Genomic DNA, 24872 nt, shown 5'->3' on the forward strand with positions numbered 1-24872 from the left:
GGTAATGTGTGTGCATGTGGTTTTTGATTTATCGCAAAGTTTGAAATGCAAAGCAATAACAAATAATTGTAAAGAGGATCGTGATGCGAAGCAATACATCCTTCAACATTCTGTACGTGCATTTCCCTAGTCAGGAGCTTTAAATTCATTGGTTGTCGTTGTTGCTGTCAGTGGTGTTGTATTGTTATAGCTATATTTTTTTTCGCTTGATTTTGTTTTAATTTTTTGTCATTTCGGCATCTTTGATAGCTTACTACCGGTATACGGTATGGGTTTAGCTCATTGTTGACGGTCAAACGATGCCATTAAAATTTTGGTTTATATCCACGACATTTCTTGTGGATAGATGTCTCGTTTGCCATCATACAACATCTCTTTAAAATATCTTATATTTATCTCCTTCGCGACATTCGAACAGCCGGAACAAACAGTCTTGTTTCAGAAAAGGGAGAAGGTTTGGTACCATTAAACGTTTAATCCCGCTGCAAATGTTTGCACCTGTCCTTAGTCAGGAATCTGATGTACAGTAGTAGTCGTTTGTTTATGTTATTTATGCGTGTTTATCGTTTCTCGTTTTTTATATAAATGAGACCGTTGGTTTTCCCGTTTGAATGGTTTTACACTTAGTCTAGTAATTTTGGGGCCCTTTATAGCTTTTTGTTCGGTGTGAGCCAAGGCTCCGTGTTGAAGGCCGTTCATTGACCTATAATGGTTTATTTTTATAAATTGTTATTTGGATGGAGAGTTGTCTCATTGGCACTCACACCACATCTTCCTTTATCTATTAACACCCAAATGTTTTTAATTTTTGTCCAAATGTTTAAAAACTGTACTCTCAGATATAGTTCAGTTGATGAAACCCAAAAAGAAGAATTGTGGTATTTATAGTTTCGCTATATCACTACCAGATATATGTTTTTGTTGACTTTTAAAAGATTTGTGATAGTGATTCCTTATAATGTAGCTACTATTAAGAGCTTTAAAACTCTCTTCAAATTGTCAGAACTGGATAGGGTGGTACCAGTTCAACGAAGCATGCGGCGAGTTCAAACTTAATAAAAACACATTTATCATTCAACTTTTCATTTGAAGTTTTTGTAGAACAAAGGAGTATCACAAGACATAAAACAAGTTAGTAGTATCCTATAACTTTACTTTTCGCTGTATAGATGATGTTCTCTCAATGAATAATTTCTAATTTGGTGACTGTGATGAACGCATTTTCCCCATCGAACTTGAGATAAAGGGTATAACAGATACAGTTAATAAAGTCTGCCTAATATATTGACTTGTATCTAGACATTCATAATCAGGGTTGGTTGAAAATAAAACGTCATGACAAAAGAGAAAACAAAACGTCATGACAAAAGAGATGATTTAAGCTTCCCAATTGTGAACTTTCCATTTCTATGTAATAACATTCCAGCAGCACCTGCATACAGAGTATATAGCACCCAAATGATACGATATTACCGGGCTTGTATTTTCTATCATGATTTCCTTGATAGAGGGTTTCTTCTCACAAGGAAGCTAATAAACCAAGTGTTCTAAATGGTGAAGTTGAAAGCATCACTTCGTAAATCTTACGGATGTCATCACGAGTTGGTTGACCGTCATGGAACATCCGTTTCACAGATGATAGCAGATTTTTCTTTTTTAGCTGTATATATATGGCGTTGTCGGTTTATTCCCGACTTATAATATGATTTTGAATGTCCATCTGGTATCTTTTGTCTCTCTTTAAAGCTTGACCAACACTGTATTTTATTATAAACTATAATTGTTTACACAAAAAGTCTGTTGTAAATAAAGCTAATAAATTGTAAGGCTAAAAGCGGCGAATTGTTGTTTACTGTACTGAAATTAGAACAGGTACAGTTTGAACCCGCCACATTATGTATGTATGTGCTTGTCCCAAGTCAGGAGCCTTTAATTCAGTGGTTGTCGTATGTTTATGTGTTACATATTTTTTTTCGTTCATTTTTTGTACATAAATTGAGCGATTAGTTTTCTTGATTGAATTGTTTTTTATTTTCATTTCGGGGCCTTTTATAGCCAACTATGCGGTATGAGCTTTGATCATTGTTGTACGGTGATCTATAGTTGTTAATAATGTGTCATTTGGTCTCTTGTGGGGAGTTTTCTCATTGGCAATCATAACCGTGACATCTTTTTTTTTTTATGTAAAAGTAAAAATTGTTGAGTTAGATTGCTGACAAATGAAAAACACAATGTGTATAAAAATAATCCTATAACATCTACACACGCTTAAAAAACACGTGTCTCACGTCTATCTCTAGCTTAGCCTTCCGTGATAAGGTAACACTACGACTATTGAAGTTATATTTTAATATAGCGGATGTGGTCGAGTGGTCTAGAGCGCTGGGCATGAGGCTAAAAAATTGTCAGTAGAAAATCTAACTCTTACACTGTTTGGTGTAATTTTCAGACTTATATATATATGGCCACCGAAAGCTCTTTTTTGAGAGCCCAGGTGGTCGTGTGGTCTAGCGGGACGGCTGCAGTGCAGGCGATTTGGTGTCACGATATCACAGTAGCATGGGTTCGAATCCCGGCGAGGGAAGAACCAAAAATTTGCGAAAGCAAATTTACAGATCTAACATTGTTGGGTTGATGTTTAGACGAGTTATATATGCTTATATATCATGTACTGTAGTACGCCGCTAGATTAAAACTGACGTGGAAAGGTAACATATGGCCACCGAAAGCTCTTTTATTGAGAGCCCAGGTGGTCGTGTGGTCTAGCGGGACGGCTGCAGTGCAGGCGATTTGGTGTCACGATATCACAGTAGCATGGGTTCGAATCCCGGCGAGGGAAGAACCAAAAATTTGCGAAAGCAAATTTACAGGTCTAACATTGTTGGGTTGATGTTTAGACGAGTTGTATATACATTATGTACACAGCCATGTATCACCATCATTGATGGCGATCCGATGGATACATCTGTTGTAGGGTTGTCACTGACTCAGACGTACTTATGAATATAATTATTTTCTGTGACTGTATCTTACATTAATTTGTAGGATCCTTTACTATAGATAATTTAGCTGATCTGTAACAATAACATCTTCATGCCTTATATATCATGTACTGTAGTACGCCGCTAGATTAAAACTGACGTGGAAAGGTAACATATGGCCACCGAAAGCTCTTTTATTGAGAGCCCAGGTGGTCGTGTGGTCTAGCGGGACGGCTGCAGTGCAGGCGATTTGGTGTCACGATATCACAGTAGCATGGGTTCGAATCCCGGCGAGGGAAGAACCAAAAATTTGCGAAAGCAAATTTACAGGTCTAACATTGTTGGGTTGATGTTTAGACGAGTTGTATATACATTATGTACACAGCCATGTATCACCATCATTGATGGCGATCCGATGGATACATCTGTTGTAGGGTTGTCACTGACTCAGACGTACTTATGAATATAATTATTTTCTGTGACTGTATCTTACATTAATTTGTAGGATCCTTTACTATAGATAATTTAGCTGATCTGTAACAATAACATCTTCATGCCTTATATATCATGTACTGTAGTACGCCGCTAGATTAAAACTGACGTGGAAAGGTAACATATGGCCACCGAAAGCTCTTTTATTGAGAGCCCAGGTGGTCGTGTGGTCTAGCGGGACGGCTGCAGTGCAGGCGATTTGGTGTCACGATATCACAGTAGCATGGGTTCGAATCCCGGCGAGGGAAGAACCAAAAATTTGCGAAAGCAAATTTACAGGTCTAACATTGTTGGGTTGATGTTTAGACGAGTTGTATATACATTATGTACACAGCCATGTATCACCATCATTGATGGCGATCCGATGGATACATCTGTTGTAGGGTTGTCACTGACTCAGACGTACTTATGAATATAATTATTTTCTGTGACTGTATCTTACATTAATTTGTAGGATCCTTTACTATAGATAATTTAGCTGATCTGTAACAATAACATCTTCATGCCTTATATATCATGTACTGTAGTACGCCGCTAGATTAAAACTGACGTGGAAAGGTAACATATGGCCACCGAAAGCTCTTTTATTGAGAGCCCAGGTGGTCGTGTGGTCTAGCGGGACGGCTGCAGTGCAGGCGATTTGGTGTCACGATATCACAGTAGCATGGGTTCGAATCCCGGCGAGGGAAGAACCAAAAATTTGCGAAAGCAAATTTACAGGTCTAACATTGTTGGGTTGATGTTTAGACGAGTTGTATATACATTATGTACACAGCCATGTATCACCATCATTGATGGCGATCCGATGGATACATCTGTTGTAGGGTTGTCACTGACTCAGACGTACTTATGAATATAATTATTTTCTGTGACTGTATCTTACATTAATTTGTAGGATCCTTTACTATAGATAATTTAGCTGATCTGTAACAATAACATCTTCATGCCTTATATATCATGTACTGTAGTACGCCGCTAGATTAAAACTGACGTGGAAAGGTAACATATGGCCACCGAAAGCTCTTTTATTGAGAGCCCAGGTGGTCGTGTGGTCTAGCGGGACGGCTGCAGTGCAGGCGATTTGGTGTCACGATATCACAGTAGCATGGGTTCGAATCCCGGCGAGGGAAGAACCAAAAATTTGCGAAAGCAAATTTACAGGTCTAACATTGTTGGGTTGATGTTTAGACGAGTTGTATATACATTATGTACACAGCCATGTATCACCATCATTGATGGCGATCCGATGGATACATCTGTTGTAGGGTTGTCACTGACTCAGACGTACTTATGAATATAATTATTTTCTGTGACTGTATCTTACATTAATTTGTAGGATCCTTTACTATAGATAATTTAGCTGATCTGTAACAATAACATCTTCATGCCTTATATATCATGTACTGTAGTACGCCGCTAGATTAAAACTGACGTGGAAAGGTAACATATGGCCACCGAAGGCTCTTTTATTGAGAGCCCAGGTGGTCGTGTGGTCTAGCGGGACGGCTGCAGTGCAGGCGATTTGGTGTCACGATATCACAGTAGCATGGGTTCGAATCCCGGCGAGGGAAGAACCAAAAATTTGCGAAAGCAAATTTACAGGTCTAACATTGTTGGGTTGATGTTTAGACGAGTTGTATATAGGTCTAACATTGTTGGGTTGATGTTTAGACGAGTTGTATATATATATATATATATACAACTCGTCTAAACATCAACCCAACAATGTTAGATCTGTAAATTTGCTATTCATCCCTCGCCTGAAGTACGCCACTAGATTTAAACTGACGAATGACTGTATCTTACATTAATTTGTAGGATCCTTTACTATAGATAATTGAGCTGATCTGTAACAATAACATCTCAATGCCTTATATATCATGTACTGTAGTACGACGCTAGATTAAAACTGTTGAGGAAAGGTAACACACGGCCACCGAAAGCTTTATTTTTTGTGAAGCCAAGGTGGTCGTGTGGTCTAGCGGGACGGCTGCAGTGCAGGTGATTTGGTGTCACGATATCTCAGTAGCATGGGTTCTAATCCCGGCGAGGGAAGAACAAAAAAATTGCGAAAGCAAATTTACAGATTTATCATTGTTGGGTTGATGTTTAGACGAGTTGTATATTTATGTTCCGGACCATATGAGTATTTGGACCATACGCGTATGGTCATTACCATATGGGTATATGTTACTGCTTTCTTTTAATACTTCTAAACTCTTCATATTATGATAAAAAGATTTGGTAAATAAAAATAAAAAAAGTTTCACAAAGTTTACTTTACTATCTTGTCAAAACTATATAAAAAAAAACCAAAAAAAACACATTATATACCGATGGTCATTACCGATGTCCATTGCCATTTTGTTATACGGGTGAATAGCAATATTTCCACTAAAATAATTTAATTCCGAAAATCTTTTACTGTTTCTGTAACCAGAAGTTACTGGAAAGTAACATAGTTTAAATTAAATGTCTTGTGAATATGATGTATTGTAGTCATTTTGCGAGATTTGAGATCTAGTAAGAACTTCTTAAAAACACCGTAGAGATCAGAATGGTCAAAGACCTCGGTATCACTGTACGCAGCTGCAGAAAGGCTAGCTTTTCACGCGCAAACAAAAGGTGTAACTGAAAAGGATCGAGCACTACCAAGACTCGCAAATGCAAAAAAACAAAAACAAAAATAACATGATACCACGTGGTAGTAAATGTCAACCAAAGCCTACATGCAAGAATGTAACTAGCGATGAAAACTAACTATGGGCTGGCATCAATATTTAATTTTTACGTAATCTTTGAATTATAAAATTAACAAACTGTCATGTAACCATCATTGTTTTTGAGATAAAGTTTTTGTATTATTGAAACGTTTATAATGTAATTTGAAACAAGAATGTGTCCACAGTACACGGATGCCCCACTCGCACTGTCATTTTCCATGTTCAATGGACCGTGAAAATTGGTAAAAAATATAATAAGGCATTACAATTAGAAAGATCTTATCATAGGGAACATGTGTACTAAGTTTCAAGTTGATTGGACCTCAGCTTCATCAAAAACTACCTTGACCAAAAACTTTAACCTGAAGCGGGACATACGAACGAACGAACAGACAGACGGACGGACGAACAGACGAACGGACGCACAGCTCAGAAAACATATTGCCCCTCTACTATTGTAGATGGGGCATAAAAATACCTAAATGGTCTAAATACTCATATGGTCCGGCCCATTTATAACCAAACGAGTATTATACTCATAAGGTCCGATCATACGCGTACGGTCGGACCATACGAGTAGGCGCATATGGTCATGACCATACTCGTATGGTCCAAATACTCATATAGTCCGGAACATATATATATATAATCACATGAAGATCCTTGTGATCGAACAGGATTGTACATGGCAAAATAGGCAAAGAGAAAATCGGGAGAAGATTTGGATAAAAAAGTATATTTAAACAAAACGCATTTGTCTAACAGGTCGACCAACTGATGTTCTTTAACCCTGCTGACTGCCATTGGCGATTGCAAAATAAAATTGATCACTAGATGTAACAAAATGGATCTTAATATAAATTTAATACTAAACAGAAAACAATTAACTTGTGGACACGATTTTATGCCACAAACATAAGGTGCTCATATTTTTTGTACACCAGATCCGGATTTCGACAATAAATGTCTCTTCGGTGATGTTAGGGATCGAAACGGTGTTTGGGAGGCCATATAAAATGTACCCTCATTTTTAGATAGACTCTTGAATTTTAAGAGTCAATATAGGATGAACGGATCATATAAACCGGAGGGGAAATATGATACAAGCCCAAACGAAAAAATATAAACGAGTCTAAATTGAAAACTAGGTTCAAACCTATGATTGTGTTGGATAAAAAAACCGCAATTTTTATACGTGTGCATGTAAAACAAATTTCGTTGTAGAAGGGTCTAAATACAGCACAAACAACATTTTCCGAAAGACCATAAAAGGTGCAAAGGTATATTTAAACAAAACGCATTTGACTAAATATACTTTGTCAGTACATATTTAGGACGAGTTGCAACTCGTCTAAACATCAACCCAACAATGTTAGATATGTAAACTTGCTTTCGCAATTCTTTTTTCTTCCCTCGCCGGGATTCGAACCCATGCTACCGAGATATCGTGATACATAATAGCCTGCACTGTAGCCGTCCCGCTAGACCACACGACCACCTGGGCTTCACAATAATAAAGCTTTCGATGGCCGTGTATTACCTTTCCTCGTAAGTTTTAATCTATCGTCGACTCGTACACCTTTTTGATAAGGTATATAATGCATGGAGATGTTATTGTTAGAGATAAGCTAAATTATCTAAAGTAAAGGATCATTCAAATAATGCAAGATAGTCACAGAAAATAATTATATTTATTAGTACGTCTGAGTCAGTGACAACTATACAACAGATTTATCCATCGGATCACCAGCAATGATGGTGATACATGGCTGCGTACATTATGTATATACAGCTCTTCTAAACATCAACCCAATAATGTAAGATCTGTAAATTTGCTTTCGCAAATTTTTTGTTCTTCCCAGCATTAATATTACTTTATAGGAGTAAAACGAGCAGGACAAATTTAAAACATTAATTTAATAATATAAAAGTTAAATTCATTAAAATCATACACGATAACAATTGAGAAACAATAAAACTACATACAAAATAAAACATGAATGACAATACAGTCACTACACTATAATGTGCAAAACTTTAATATATTCACATTTTTTCTTAAAAATTTGTCGATTTTGATAATATGATAAATTTAACCTACAAACTTTTGCCCAAATTGAATAGGGATATCTGCCCATGTATTGTGTAGCTGTAAATCATAAAATTTTTGAATTCGATTTTCCAATTCCAAATAAGCTGTTTCTAGTAACTCCAAATTCCTAAAAAATCCCCAATTTTCAATCATGTATACAGCTGAAAAATGTTGTCTAGCCTACTGACTCGACAGTCAATACGAATAAGTTATATATTTTTTTTTAATTTTTCTTCCTGTCTTTGCGTTATAACGCAAAAATACCTTTTATACATTACATAAATTAAGACCGATTTGTGCATCAGAAAAGTATATAATTTAACAAGAAAATAGATATAGTATAGTATATAGGCATATTTAATTAAATGATCAAAAATAATGTCATACAATTGTGAAACTTCAAATAACTATTCTTTGTCTAAAATAACATCTATATAATGCAAATACATGTATAACCTCATTTAACGTACCGATTTCTGTTTTGTATATTTAGAATTTCAAATTGTACGACTCTACCTTAGGAAAATTCACCATTTTCGTTTTCTGCATGTTGATTTTCAGTTTTCATTGTTAACAAGAATTAAAAAAAAAAAATGTTCATGTAAAAATAAGAAAATGTGATATGATTGCCAATGAGACAACTCTCTAAAAGAGACGAATATGACACAAAAATGAACAATCATAAAATGCAAATCTTAAAACGATTCTGACATCAAAACTATACATACAACGTTTTTAAAAAAGATGTAAACATTTATAAAAAGAAAAATCCTTTCTACAATATATTCTACAACTTTATAGCAACTGTAGTTCGAAAGAAAGTCTTACATGTATAATTTAAACATAATATAAAAATAGTAAAATTAAAAATGTCAGTATGTTTCTTCCATTTGTGACAGAACATTTCCCCCAAGTGGAATCAGAAAGTAGGAGGGGACTTTTGTCGAGTGAAAGGAAAAATAATTAAGGAACATAACATTTTATATAATAATAATAAAAAAAACCCAAGCCAGCATCATAATGCTGGTTGTAATATTTTCCCAATATTTTTTCTTTCATGATCCCTGTAATGTATTTCTCCCACCAATGATTTGGCTAAGGGAACACCCATATAACTTCAGAGGTGGGTTATAAAGTGTGTTGGAAAAACGGTAGTTACTTGTAGTCTTCCGACCTTAAAAGATACCAGAACGGCATTCCCATCTCCTGTTCCCTAATCTATGTTTTTTATTCATGTTTCTGCATTTATCGATATATTTATTATTATTAACATCAATAGTAACAAAATAAATTTTCATATGACCAAGTAGGTCAGATATCAAAACTTTTCCGTTACCTGTAGCAGACGATTCGAAACACCGCCTCTATCTAAGAATCGATTAAGCTCTCAATAAGGATAAATTTTTTTAAATCATTAAGTATTCAGAACTGTTTGCCGACGACTTATTATAGAAACTTCTACCAGCTCTAACTCAAAATATTGACAATTCTGTGGTAAGGGGGTGTAAAATTCAGTTTGCTAGCTTTAGACGTGATAAAATTGGAACTTTTAGAATTGGACCAATTCACTACTTAAAATAAAGATTCAGCACCCAAATTTTTTTGACATGTTATTACATCCCCCTACTTAATATTGCATGCATTTAATATCAAGAAATAAATTGGGAAAGTGTATAAAATAAAACATGCAAGTTATACACTGTTTACACTAGGGAATATATTCGTAAGACAACGAAAAACAAAGGACGATAACTGTGTCCTTGGACCATTACTTATCGCTTGTTTTAAATTCAATATTTCAATGGATGCTCCTAAAAATATTTTTTCAAAACACTAATTAATAATATGAAAATGTTTTGTCGTTAGATATATATATAAAAGTAAAAAATCATTGATCATTTCTATTCACACGTACCGGGAAATTGTGTTTAAGCTCGCGGACGAATATCCCAAGAACGTTTTGCGACACTCCCGGCAAGAACCGTAACTCTGTAATTGTTTTAGCGGGGAAATATAAATAACTTCTCATATCCAATCTTTTAGAAAAATCGATTTTTTTTACAGAAGAGTGTCCACCATGCACTTGCACTGCAAGTATTATTAGAATAGTAAAATAGAATGTTATACCAATGGATGAAAATAATATATACATGCAACTGTTATGTCAATTTAATAACACACCAGTATATACTCTGGGACTATTAATATATTAGTTAAATAGTCCCAGAGTATACTCATTTGTACCACTACAACATTACAGTTATTACGGTGCGGTTGAATTTCCTGTCATTTATCATCCACGCATGAACTTGTCTCAGAAAAAAGTATATCTCTGTACATTAACCTCAATTTCAGGTATATTAATATAAATTACACTACACTAGTTGTCAATATGAAAAAAGTGCAGGAACAGTCGTTATCACCAAGAGCAGATTGTTTTGAATTGTCTGATTTTCATTTCACTGATATATCTCTTCATATCCTTACTATTGTCTAAACAGAAAATTTTATAGCTTTATATCTATCTAGATAAAGGCGTCACTGATCCTGTTTTAATAAGCGAATCTACCTCACTTGAGTTACCTTTTTTATCAACAACATTAACAACTGCTCCTTTCGCAATGGATAAATGTAGTGTCCTTATTAACAGCACTTACTGCTAAAAGAGGGACGCAAAATACCAGAGGGACAGTCAAACTCATAAATCGAAAATAAACTGACAACGCCATGGCTAAAAATGAAAAAAAACCCAGACAAACAATAGTACACATGACATAATATAGAAAACTAAAGAATAAGATCTCAGGTGCCCCGGAAGGGTAAGCAGATCCTGTTCCACATGTGGCACCCGTCGTGTCGCTTATGTGATAACAAATCCGGAAAATAGTCTAATTCTGTAGGTCACATTCATGAAATGAAAGGGGATTGTAGTTGCGACGTAAGGAGCATAGCCGATATCATTTGTGAAACTGTAATTCCATAACGGTCAATCAACTGGTGATGGTGTCCGTAAAATTTAGGAAGGGATGTTTTCAACCTCACCATTTGGAACTCTTGGTTTTATAGCTTACTTGTGAGCAGCAACCCTCTAACTAAGATGAGGGCAGTCTTTCTATATTCATCAGCAGCATTTACATGTGTTCTGCAAAGATTTGTCATCTTTATCAGTAGCAATTGCTCCTTTAGCAATAAGTAAATTTACAGTCTTCTCTTTACCAGCACTTGCAGCTGATATGAGAGCAGTGTTTCCATATCTATCAACAGCATTTACATCTGCCCCTCTAGAAATAAGGACAACTACAGTAGTTTCATGACCAGCCTTTGCCGCTTCAATTAGAGGAGTTCTTCCATCTTTATTCGCATGATTTACATCAGCTTCTTTTGCAATAATTGAATTTACAGTGTCTGTATGACCACGCCTTGCTGCTAACATGAGAGCCGTGTTTCCATTTTTATCAGCTGCATTTACATCTGCTCCTTTATTAATGAGTAAACTTACAGTGTCTGTATGACCACGCCTTGTTGCTAATATGAGTGCAGTGTTTCCATCTTTATCAGCAGCATTTACATCTGCTCCTTTAGTAATGAGTAAACTTACAGTGCCTGTTTGACCACGCCTTGTTGCTAATATGAGTGCAGTGTTTCCATCTTTATCAGCAGCATTTACATCTGCTCCTTTAGTAATGAGTAAACTTACAGTGTCTGTATGACCACGCCTTGTTGCTAACATGAGAGCCGTGATTCCATTTTTACCAGCTGCATTTACATCTGCTCCTTTAGTAATGAGTAAATTTACAGCGTCTATATGACAACGCCATGTTGCTAATATGAGTGCAGTGTTTCCATCTTTATCAGCAGCATTTACATCTGCACCTTTAGTAATGAGTAAATCTACACTCTTTATATGACGCAAATATGCTGCATGCACGTGAGCAGTGCTTTCAATTTTATCAGCAGCATTTACATCTGCTCCTTCAGTAATACGTGAATCCCTTGTGTATATATTGCCATGTAATGCTTCTAGCATTAAAGCAGTTATTATATTTTTATGAGCAGCATTTTTATGAGCTCCTTTAGCGTTAAGTAAATCTACAGTGTCTGTTTGTCGCTGCCATGCTGCAAACGCGAGAGCCGCGATTCCATATTTATCAGCTGCATTTACATCTGCTCCTTTAGTAATTAGTAAATCCACAGTGTTTGTATCTTGACAAAATACTGCATATTTAAGAGCAGAGATTCCATTTTCATCAACAGCATTAACGTCCGCTCCTTCAGTAACAAGTAAATCTACAGTGTCTGTATTTCGTAGCAACGTCGCATACATCAGACAAGTCTTTCCAAATTTATCAGCAGCATTCACATCTGCACCTTTATTAATAAGTAAATCTACAGTTTCTTTATACCGACGTTGTGCTTCAAACATGAGAGCAGTGAGTCCATTTTTATCAGTTGTATTTACATCTGCTCCTTTAGTAATGAGTGAATCTACAGTTTCTGTGTACCCACCCAGTGCTCCTAACATGAGAGCAGTGATTCCATTTTTATCAGCAGTATTTATATCCGCTCCTTTAGTAATGAGTAAATGTACAGTTTCTGTAAATCCATGCCATGCTGCTACCATGATAGCAGTGTGTCCATTTTGATTAGCAACATTTACATCAGCTCCTTTGTTAATAAGTAAATCTACAGTGTTTGTATGTCTTTGCAATGATGCTTGCATGAGAGCAGTTTTTCTATCTTTATCAGAGGCATTTACATCTGCTCCTTTAGTAATTAGTAAATCTACAGTGTTTGTATCTTGACAAAATACTGCATATTTAAGAGCAGAGATTTCATTTTCATCAACAGCATTAACGTCCGCTCCTTCAGTAACAAGTACATCTACAGTGTCTGTATTTCGTAGCAACGTCGCATACATCAGACACGTCTTTCCAAATTTATCAGCAGCATTCACATCTGCACCTTTATTAATAAGTAAATCTACAGTTTCTTTATACCGACGTTGTGCTTCTAACATGAGAGCAGTGAGTCCATTTTTATCAGTTGTATTTACATCTGCTCCTTTAGTAATAAGTAAATCTACAGTTTCTGTGTATCCAAACTGTGCTCCTAACATGAGAGCCGTGTTTCCATCTTTATCAGCAGCATTTACAGCTGCACCTTTAGTAATGAGTAAATCAACAGTGTGTGTATGTCCATGCCATGCTGCATTCGTGAGAGCCGTGTTTCCATCTTTATCAGCAGCATTTACATCTGCACCTTTAGTAATAAGTAAATCTACAGTTTCTGTATATCCAAACTGTGCTCCTAACATGAGAGCCGTGTTTCCATCTTTATCAGCAGCATTTACATCTGCACCTTTAGTAATAAGTAAATCTACAGTGTTTGTATGTCCATGCAATGATGTTAATATGAAATCAGTTTTTCCTTCTTTATGATCAGCGATTAAATCAAGTCCTTCAGTAACAGGTACATCTATAGTGTCTAATTTGTCATTGAATGTAGCTAATATGAGAGCCGTGTATCCATCTTTATCAGCAGCATTTACATCTGCACCTTTAGTAATAAGTAAATCTACAGTTTCGGTATGACGCAGCAATGCTGCATACGTGAGAGCCGTGATTCCATTTTTATCAGCACCATTTACATCTGCTCCTTTAGTAATTAGTAAGTCTACAGTGTCTGTATACCCTTTACGTGCTCCTAACATGAGAGCCGTGTTCCCATCTTTATCAGCACCATTTACATCTGCACCTTTAGTAATAAGTAAATCTACAGTTTCTGTATGACGCAGCAATGCTGCATACGTGAGAGCCGTGATTCCATTTTTATCAGCACCATTTACATCTGCATCTTTAGCGATAAGTAAATCTACAGTGTCTGTATGTCCATGCCATGCTGCAATCGTGAGAGCCGTGATTCCATTTTTATCAGCACCATTTACATCTGCTTTTTTAGTAATTAGTAAATCTACAGTGTCCTTCCAACCTTGTCTTGCTGCTAATCCAAGAGCAGTGCTTCCATTTTTTGAAGGAGCATTTACTTCTGCTCCTTTAGTAATGAGTAAATCTATAGTTTCTGGATGACGCGTCAATACTGCATGTATGAAAGCAGTGTTTCCCATTTTATCAGAAGCATTTAAATTTGCTCCTTTAGTAATAAGTAAATCTACAGTGTCTGTATTTCGCAGCATAGCTGCATAAATCAGAGCAGTGATTCCGTCTTTATTAGCTGCATTTACATCTGCTCCTTTACTAATAAGTAAGTCTACAGTGTCTGTATACCCTTGACGTGCTCCTAACATGAGAGCCGTGTTTCCATCTTTATCAGCACCATTTACTTTTGCTCCTTTAGTAATGAGTAAATCTATAGTTTCTGGATGACGCGTCAATACTGCATGTATGAAAGCAGTGTTTCCCATTTTATCAGAAGCATTTAAATTTGCTCCTTTAGTAATAAGTAAATCTACAGTGTCTGTATTTCGCAGCATAGCTGCATAAATCAGAGCAGTGATTCCGTCTTTATTAGCTGCATTTACATCTGCTCCTTTACTAATAAGTAAGTCTACAGTGTCTGTATACCCTTGACGTGCTCCTAACATGAGAGCCGTGTTTCCATCTTTATCAGCACCATTTACTTCTGCTCCTTTAGTAATGAGTAAATCTATAGTTTCTGGATGACGCGTCAATACTGCATGTATGAAAGCAGTGTTTCCCATTTTATCAGAAGCATTTAAATTTGCTCTTTTAGTAATAAGTAAATCTACAGTGTCTGTATTTCGCAGCATAGCTGCATAAATCAGAGCAGTGATTCCGTCTTTATTAGCTGCATTTACATCTGCTCCTTTACTAATAAGTAAGTCTACAGTGTATGTATTCCCTTGACGTGCTCCTAACATGAGAGCCGTGTTTCCATCTTTATCAGCACCATTTACATCTGCACCTTTAGCAATGAGTAATTCTACAGTCTCTGTATGACGCAGCAATGCTGCATACGTGAGAGCCGTGATTCCATTTTTATCCGCTGCATATACATCTGCTCCTTTACTAATAAGTAAGTCTACAGTGTCTGTATACCCTTGACGTGCTCCTAATATGAGAGCAGTTTTTCTATCTTTATCAGCAGCATTTACATCTGCACCTTTAGTAATGAGTAATTCTACAGCCTCTGTATGATGCCGCAATGCTGCATATATGAGAGCAGTGCTTCCAATTTTATTAGCAGCATTTACATCTGCTCCTTTAGTAATACGTAAATCTATAGAGTACAAATTGCCATGCAATGCTGCTAGCATTAGAGCAGTTTTACCCTTTTCATCAGTATCGTTTTCATTAGCTCCTTTAGCAATAAGTAAATCTACAGTATCTGTATGTCGCGTCCATGCTGCATACGTGAGAGCCGTGATTCCATTTTTACTAGCTGCGTTCACATCTGCTCCTTTACTAATAAGTAAGTCTACAGTGTCTGTGTGTCCATACCATGCTGCTAATATGAGGACAGTTTTTCCATTTTTATCAGCAACATTTACAGCCGCTCCTTTAGTAATGAGTAAATCTACAGTGTCTGTCCGTCCATGACGTGCTGCTAATATGAAAGCAGTGTTTCCATCTTTATCAGCAGCATTTATATCAGCTCCTTTAGTTATAAGTAAATCTACAGTGTTTGTGTGTCCATGCCATGCTGCTAATATGAGAGCAGTTTTTCCATTTTCACAAGCATCATTGATATCCGCTCCTCTAGTTATTAGCGCATTAATATAGTCTGTACGACCAGCACTTGCAGCAATTATAAAAACAGTTTGTCCATTTATATCAGAAGCAGTAACATCCGCTCCTTTTATATTAAGTAAATCTACAGTGTCTGTATGACCACACGTCATTGCCAACATGAGGGCAGTATTTCCATCATTACCAGCAGCATTTACATCTGCTCCTTTAGTAATAAGTAAATCTACATTCTCTGTATGTCCATGCCATGCTGCAAATATGAGAGCAGTGTTTCCGTCTTTATTAGCAGTATTCACATTCACTCCTTTAGTAATAAGTAAATCTACATTCTCTGTATGCCCATGCCATGCTGCTAATATGAGAGCAGTGTTTCCGTCTTTATTAGCAGTATTCACATTCACTCCTTTAGTAATAAGTAAATCTACATTCTCTGTATGTCCATGCCATGCTGCTAATATGAGAGCAGTGTTTCCGTCTTTGTCAGTAGTATTCACATTCACTCCTTTAGTGATAAGTAAATTTACGATGTCTGTATGACCATGCTCTGTTGCTGATATGAGAGCTGTTTTTCCATCTTTACTGGCAGCATTTACATTTGCTCCTTTTGCCATCAGTAAATTTGCAGTGTCTTTAAGACCATTCTCTATAATTAATATGAGAATAGTATTTCCATCTTCATCAACAGTATTAACATCAGCTCCTTTTTTTATAAGAACGTCTAAGATATTTGTATGGCTATCAGTTGCTGCTAGTTTTAGAGCAGCGTTTCCAACATTTCCAGCAGGATTTTTTATATTTACATTAGCCTTTCCTATGTTACCATATTTCAGTGCCAATAAAATAGCCGTTTTTCCATGCATATCTTTCTCGTTAATTTCACATCCAAAAGATATAAGCAATTCTGCAGTACTTTTACAGCCCATAAAGCATGCCCACATCAGACATGTCCATCCCATCTTGTCAACTACATGTACGTTTGCCCCTTTGGACAGAAGAAAACTTAAAATATTAGTGTGACCATGTACACTTGCATACATTAATGCAGTTATCCCGCTCATATCGGTTTGATTGATATTTATATTCATATGCCTTTCTAAAATTAACTCTGCTATTTTCAAAATTCCATGTTTACTCGATAGCATCAATGGGGTTATACCATCTTTATTACAGAGACCAAAATCAGCTCCTTTATTTATCAGAAAATTAACAATTGTTACTGAGTTATCCGCTTCGCCCATGCCGTTTATTGCATACAATAGAGGAGTCCATCCTTTATCGTTAGTTTGGTTTACATTAAATCCTTTAGTTAAAATGTACTTCACTATTTCAGTACACCCAGAATAGCATGCTAACATAAATGCATTTCTACCATCCTGCTCATTAACAAGCAAGTTTGACCCCACATCAATGAGATATTTTGCTGTATCATAATGTCCATTATAAATGGCCCAATGCAGAGGTGTGAATTCCCTGGCATCTGTTTCATCCAACACGTCTCCTCTCTGTATGAATCTTTTAACCATACAAAGTTTTCCTAAGGAACTTGCACCAATCAGTGGAGAAACATTTTTCTCAATGAAAAGACATTTGTAAAATTTTTCAAGGTTATCCATTAGGGCTCCATTTTCTAATAGCAAGTCTATAATTACACTATGATTTCGTCTTGTAGAAATGTCATTATGGCTATCCGAAAAATGACACCCTTGTAAAGCCATAATCAAAGGAGATTGATTATCATCGTCAAGTTTGTTTACGTTTGCCCCTTCACTTATAAGCAACTGCACTATAATATCATCTCCCCTTTCACAAGCCCCAACTAACGGTGGATATATGCTTAAATGATCTTCATTAATATTATCTGTCCTCTTGATAATGAAATGCACAAGGTCTGAGTATCCTTTCAAACATACTAGGTATGTAAGAGTTTTTCCGTTTGTATCTTGTGCATGCAACAGGGTTTGCATCTTGTCGTTTGTAAGTAGTTGCAGATGACCAATAAGTTTCGATCTGAAAACTTCATATTGCATTTGCCTGTTGCAAACTATATCATATATTTTGCCATTCCTTAACATATCAACAATTCTGTCAAAATAATCCTGTTCGTTGTTCTTTTCAATCATTATTTCAAAAGCTGCACGGTTTTCAGGTAAATAAAAACCTTTCAGCTGCATTCTACAACATATGATATCATCATCTGCAAATTTTAACAAACTTTTTTGAAATTTTCCACCAAAGTAACAACATAAAAAGTCAAACATTTTGTCATGAACTGCATGATAAGCAAAGTTATTTGACTCAGTCTTATCTTTCTTTTGCGTTACCCTTAATTCCAAGTACGTTCCTAGAAGTGTTTTCAACTCATGAATAACAAAATCAGTTGGTGTTCCACGTATGACATTACAGCTATCAAATATGAGTTCAAGTGTTTGTCTGAACTTTGTATCACGAATGGTACTTTCAAAAATGCAACCATTGAAGACAACCAGTAAGAATAAAGCACACAGCTTTGTCTTATTCTCTTGGACATGCATTTCATCTAATTCTTGTGTGTACATTAGAAATGGATTTTCAAAATATTTCAAAGCATTGGTATTTGAATTTTGTGAATAAAGCCAACAAAGAAGAGGTAAATATTCATATTTGTCGAGGCTTTGGGCAATTTCCATGACAACATTCTCTGGGAGGTATGCTTTAGCTATTTCTAATTTTATTTTTGATGGAAGAAGAAACGCTCTTGATGATAAATCACATACATTCTCTGAAAATATGCTAATTCGTTTAAACTGGTTTTCTTGAAAAATCTGAAGACGCAATGTTGCCAATATTTTTGTTTTGCCCTCCTTCAAAATTTGGTCAATGTCACCTAAATATTTTGTCCACTCTTCAACATCATACTGGTTTATTACATATTTTCCACACACATCGTCAATTACAAATATTTGATATGCTTCAGCATTATAGTGGGTTACAATGTCAGAAGGATTTTTAAATGGTATAATAGTATATTTTAAGTCACCACTTTGCATTAATAGAGCAACATGATGAATTGTTGCTGATTTCCCAATTCCTGGCTTACCCGTAACTGTGACAATGTTTTCTGTATGTAGAATGTTAGAAATATATTCAGATGATGGTGTTTTTACAAATTTCTCTTCCTTATCTTTCCACTCCTTTAACACCAGTTTGTGAATTCCTAAAATAATGAAATAACTATTTGAGTTATTATATATATATACTTTTCATGTTTTACATCATGTCATATGTGGTTTGGGTAAACAAAAGGGAGGTACAAGACTTCAAAAACCTTTCCCATAAGAAAGTGTCTTTTTGTATGTCTAACAACAAAATAGTATACATAGGATAATGGACAATTAATGAGGACGAGGTAGAAAATTCTTAGAAAACAGAAATGCACATTCAAAACAATTCTCTAGATCGAGAGTAAAGGTTTGTCATTTTTATGAGAATCACAGAACAATACTAGTTATAAGATGGTTACTCAATGAACCACGTAAGCGAGATACAGTTCAAATTGTCGTAGAGTAAAGTATTCGAGTTTGAATTATTAATGATGATGATGCAAACGGCAAATGTGACTTGGACATCTCTTACCGTCAAACGCTCGAGAACAAAAGTTTCAAAACCTAAATAAATCAAACTTTGTAGAGCATCTAACAAGGGAATCAAAGCTATTTACTCTGTCTACTGGCTGAAATTAGTCTGAAATACAGTTACATTATTCATAAATGAAAGTGAACGGCTTATTGCAATGGAAAAAAAACCGGAAATAACAAAAACTGTCAACGATAGCAGGTTGGGTAGTATTGTAAATTTAAATTATAGCCACAAAACCATGATGCTCTTACGAGCCTTACCGACCACCTGTCATGTGTATGAATTAAAATAAGATTATTAAATTCTCTTTTAATTTGATAAATACAAAAAATGGTAGAAATAATAATCCAAGGTCTAAACCTCTTATTAGGACTCATTATGATTTTAACCTGTTGTCTAATTTGTAGCTTATTTTGCGGATTTTTTTTTTTATTGACAGAATCTCTAAATTTTATACTTTTTGCACAGTTTCGACTTATCTATAATTACTTGTAGGTAGATAAGTGGCCAATAAACATTTAATTTGTGAAAATTCGTCATTTAGTGACAAGAACTCTCTTAGAATTTTCTGATAATGTTTTAAATAGGAAGTATGTGGATCTTGGCATCCTGGGCAGTATTGCCCTTGTCAGATTTTTTCTATCTAATAAAGTTTGCAAGATATCTAAGTCGACAAAAGAAATGTTACCCTTTAAGTTTTTTTTAGTCTATCTGCAGCCTTGGTAGTCATGTTTTAGACTGGCCTAGTAAAAAAACCCAGATGGCTTCAATTTCAGCAAGTATGACATGCATGATATATATTTTTTTCATCCACGAATTATAGTGAACTAATACCTCACTTTCAAGATCTATTGACAAACCAACAAACAGGACTGGGCATAAATGGTTAATCCTTCATACCCCCACCATCTAAAACGTCACTTGTTAGGGATATATATAAAACCCTCACTGTTTATATGTACCGCATCTCATAATTTTTCCTATATTTTACTTTACATTTCTCTCGCTTTATATTACGAATGTACAAGTAAAATTGTCGGACAATCTATGAGTCAGAGGCGGGTCCTTGTGAGGGTGTAATGGTCGTAAGCTCCTCATTAAAAGAAAAAATATCGTAATTTAATAATATTGTAAAAAATATGGCAATTTATCAAATTCATTAATTAAACATACAAATCATACTCTTTAGCTGTAAAATGTGCATGCTCCAGGTCAGGGACAGTTACATTATTACATCTCACAATTATTTTATGTTTTTAAAGCATAACAAGAGTCCATTTTTGTTGGCCTAGCTTTGCTCGGCGAAAACTTTCTATTTACACACAACCTGCTTGTCTTACTAAAATAAATGGTTTGTTACACATTCAGGCTTGAATGATTTGTCCATGTTAAAAATCTCACATCATTTCATGATGAAGAAAAGCAATAATAGCGTGTATATGTTTTGATTTTGTGTCAGGATTCTGTTTACTATATTTCATTCTATTCATTGATGATATACATTTTATTAAAATTAAGTAAGTCAATTAAGGCTTTGATTTTGTAACTATTGCCGGTTTATTTTACGACCATTCTGTTAATGAACAAATTCCTGGATATTTTACCAATACTGAGCTACCTCTTATTTGTTATATTTACAAGAAACTTACCCGGAAATTTGTGTTTAATTATAGTCAATTGTGTAAAGATGTTAATATCAGTGAAAATACACCTACTTCATTGCAGTAATTCCGAATATATTTATAGACCCATTTCCCATCTTATAACAGGAGATCTTAACATCGTTCAAGACCGAGAGTTAAAATCTTTCCTCAGTAAAGGACCTAAATATAGTCCCTCGTCAATTATTAATTGGAATGAGTGTCGTAATATCATCCACGACTCACTCCACACTGTATGAAATTGATAAAACGGGAAAAAGCTGACACAAAATCTTTGGACTCTCTTTTTACTTCACTAATGAAGATAGTTGATATACGTATTCAACATTTTAAAGAACATTTTACTATTAACAATAACCACAATAAACCTATTTCTCGTATCAAACATTAACTAAAAGAACTAGCCAAGGAATTTGTTTTTATCCCGGCCGATAAAGCTGCTAATAATATTATTATTGTTTGACGTACATTTAAATTTGAGGTTCTGAAAAAGGAAATCACCAATTCACCAACATTCCAACTGACTCCATTTTCAGAAAACGAAATCTGTAACAAACATAAACTTTTAGCCTCCGCTTTACAAGCAGAGCCAAATACAATGAAAGTCCCAACTATGTATTGGCTTCCGAAGCTACACAAAACCCCTTACAAATATAGATTTATTTCGTCTTCAAGCCATTGTTCAACTACTAAATTGTCTATTCTTCTTACCAGCACACTTGGTACAATTAAAAACCTTATAATAAATTGTTCAAATAAGGCCTTCGAAAATAGTAGAATAAATTACTTTTATAGTGTCAAGAACTCGTTGGAAGTACTTGATAAATTGCATGCTTATATTGGTGATTTTGAATCTGTTCAAAGTTTTAATGTTCTACCCTGTATACCACATTGCCTCACATTCTCATTAAGAAAAAATTCACACACCTAATTAAATGGGCATTCAAAAAATCAGAATGTGAATATATATGTTCAAACTCTTTTAGGTCATTTTTTAGTAGAACTATGTTAATTGGACATGCTTTGATACTATATATGCCCTTGAATTTTTACTAGATAACATTTTTGTTCGCTTTGGGGATTCCGTATATCGTCAGATTATCGGAATTCCAATGGGGACTAACTGTGCACCACTTATTACGGACCTCTTTTTGTATAGTTATGAGTTACAATTTATGAAAAAAATAAGCAAAGACCCATCAAAAAAACATCTGATAAACAAATTTAATAATACTTTTAGATATTTGGATGATATTATGGCTCTCAATAATGACGACTTCAGTATGTATATTAATGAAATTTATCCTGCTGAACTTACTTTAAAAAAAGCTAATACTAACAATGACCACTGCCCTTTCCTCGATCTTGATATCTATATCACTAACGGAAAGCTGAATACTAAAATTTATGATAAAAGGGATGATTTTTCATTTCCTATCGTTAATTATCCGTTTTTAGATGGTGACATTTCCTTGTCACCATCTTACGGTGTTTATATATCTCAACTTGTACGATTCGTGTATGTAACAGTTTTAGATTTTAACGAGAGAAATTTATGTATTACTGAAAAAATATTACACCAGGGTTTTCGATATCACAAACTAGTCAAAACATTTACTAAATTTTATCATCGGTATAAAGACATCATTCGTAAATATAGCTCAACATGCAGACTTCTTATACGTTCAGGTATTTCACATCCATTTTTTTATGGAAATATTCTTTATAAAGCACAAAGTGTCAGTATTCACCTCAGAAACTTAAAAAAACTTTGAATATACTTATTAAGAAGGGATATAATTACGATACTGTTGTCAAGTCAAGATTGCATATTTTGGCGTTAATATTGAGTCACTGATAAGGTCTTTGCGTCGGAACTAAACACATTTATTATAAAAACAGTTGTTGGCATGACACGGGTTATGTTCTTCTCATATATGTTATGATGGTGTGATACTAGACCCCTAACGGTAAGGATTGTGCCTTATGTTCATATGATGAAATCATAATCTTTCAGTCAGTTTAATTGAAGTCTGGAGCTGGCATGTCAGTTAACTGCTAGTTGTCTGTTGTTATTTATGTATTATTGTCATTTTGTTTGTTTTCTTTGGTTACATCTTCTGACATCAGACTCGGACTTCTCTTGAACTGAATTTTAATGTGCGTATTGTTATGCGTTTACTTTTCTACATTGGTCACAAGTTAGAGGTATAGGAGGAGGGTTGAGATCACACAAACATGTTTAACCCCGCCGCAATTTTGCGCCTGTCCCAAGTCAGGAGCCTCTGGCCTTTGTTAGTCTTGTATTATTTTAATTTTAGTTTCTTGTGTACAATTTGGAAATTAGTATGGCGTTCATTATCACTGAACTAGTAAATATTTGTTTAGGGGCCAGCTGAAGGACGCCTCCGGGTGCGGGAATTTCTCGCTACATTGAAGACCTGTTGGTGACCTTTTGCTGTTGTTGTTTTTTATTTGGTCGGATTGTTGTCTCTTTGACACATTCCCCATTTCCATTCTCAATTTTATTACTTGTCTTATTAAAATGAATGGTTTGTTGCACAAGCATGTAAACAGAAAAATAATACTCAGCATTCATGTACCTCTTACATATCTACCTTAACTGAAAAAAATACTAGTATTCTAATCAGCTCGCATGATAAAAAAAAATTTCTTTGCCAAGCGCAGCTGATCGCAGCTGGAAACGATATCCTCAAAGATATGGTCAAAATCTCAATTCAAATTCAAATAAAGTTTGCAGCCATAATTACCCATTTAATAATTTAAAAGCAGTGTAAAGGAGGTCATCAAATTTTACTTAAAAGTAATTTTCCATTAACATTCTTGTTTTCCCCTTTTTTGTCCCTTATTCCTAAAAGATTTTTTTTATATCAAATTGGTAATCTGTCATATCGAACTGAGAATATGTTAGATCAAACTGATAAACTAATAATTTGTTATATCAAATTTGAAAAAGAAAATTAGCATGGCCCTAAATGGCTTCTGTAAAGTTGGCCTATAAAACATTGTTCTGTTGATCTTTTTGTTATTTTGTTTTTAACACTCTAACTGATCTTGTATTGCACCTATATATTATATTATTGGAAAGAGGAACTAGTGTACTATAAAAATATGCCTGTCGTCAGGACTTGATATGGTCACATTTTTTAAAAGTTGAGGTCAAAAGTAATATATAAATAGTTATCAAAGGTACCAGGATTATAATTTAGTACGCCAGACGCGCGTTTCGTCTACATAAAACTCATCAGTGACGCTCATATCAAAATGTTTATAAAGCCAAATAAGTACAAAGTTAAAGAGCATGGAGGATCCGAAATTCCAAAAACATGTGGCAAATACGACTAAGGTAATCTATACCTGGGATAAGTAAATCCTTAGTTTTCGAAAAATTCAACGTTTTGTAAACAGGAAATTTGTAAAAATGACCACATTATTGATATTCATTTTAAAACCGAAGTTTACTACTGGGCTGGTGATACCCTCGGGGACGAAACGTCCACCAGCAGTGATATCGACCCAGTGGTGTAAATAGTTATCAAAGGTACCAGGATTATAATTTA

General features: G+C 35.1%; 1 protein-coding gene across 1 annotated transcript in view; it reads right to left on the minus strand.

The window, feature by feature from the left end:
• Positions 1–11409: 11409 nt before the first annotated feature.
• LOC134697519 (uncharacterized) overlaps positions 11410–24872 on the minus strand; it is a 39528-nt gene continuing 26065 nt past the window's right edge. Inside the window, exon 3 of the mRNA XM_063559799.1 lies at positions 11410–19208. Within this exon, the coding sequence (XP_063415869.1) occupies positions 11410–19208 (7799 nt within the window). The remainder of the gene's footprint in view (positions 19209–24872) is intronic.

This window comes from Mytilus trossulus, chromosome 14 (assembly GCF_036588685.1).
Source record: "Mytilus trossulus isolate FHL-02 chromosome 14, PNRI_Mtr1.1.1.hap1, whole genome shotgun sequence".
NCBI classification, from domain to species: Eukaryota; Metazoa; Mollusca; class Bivalvia; order Mytilida; family Mytilidae; genus Mytilus; species Mytilus trossulus.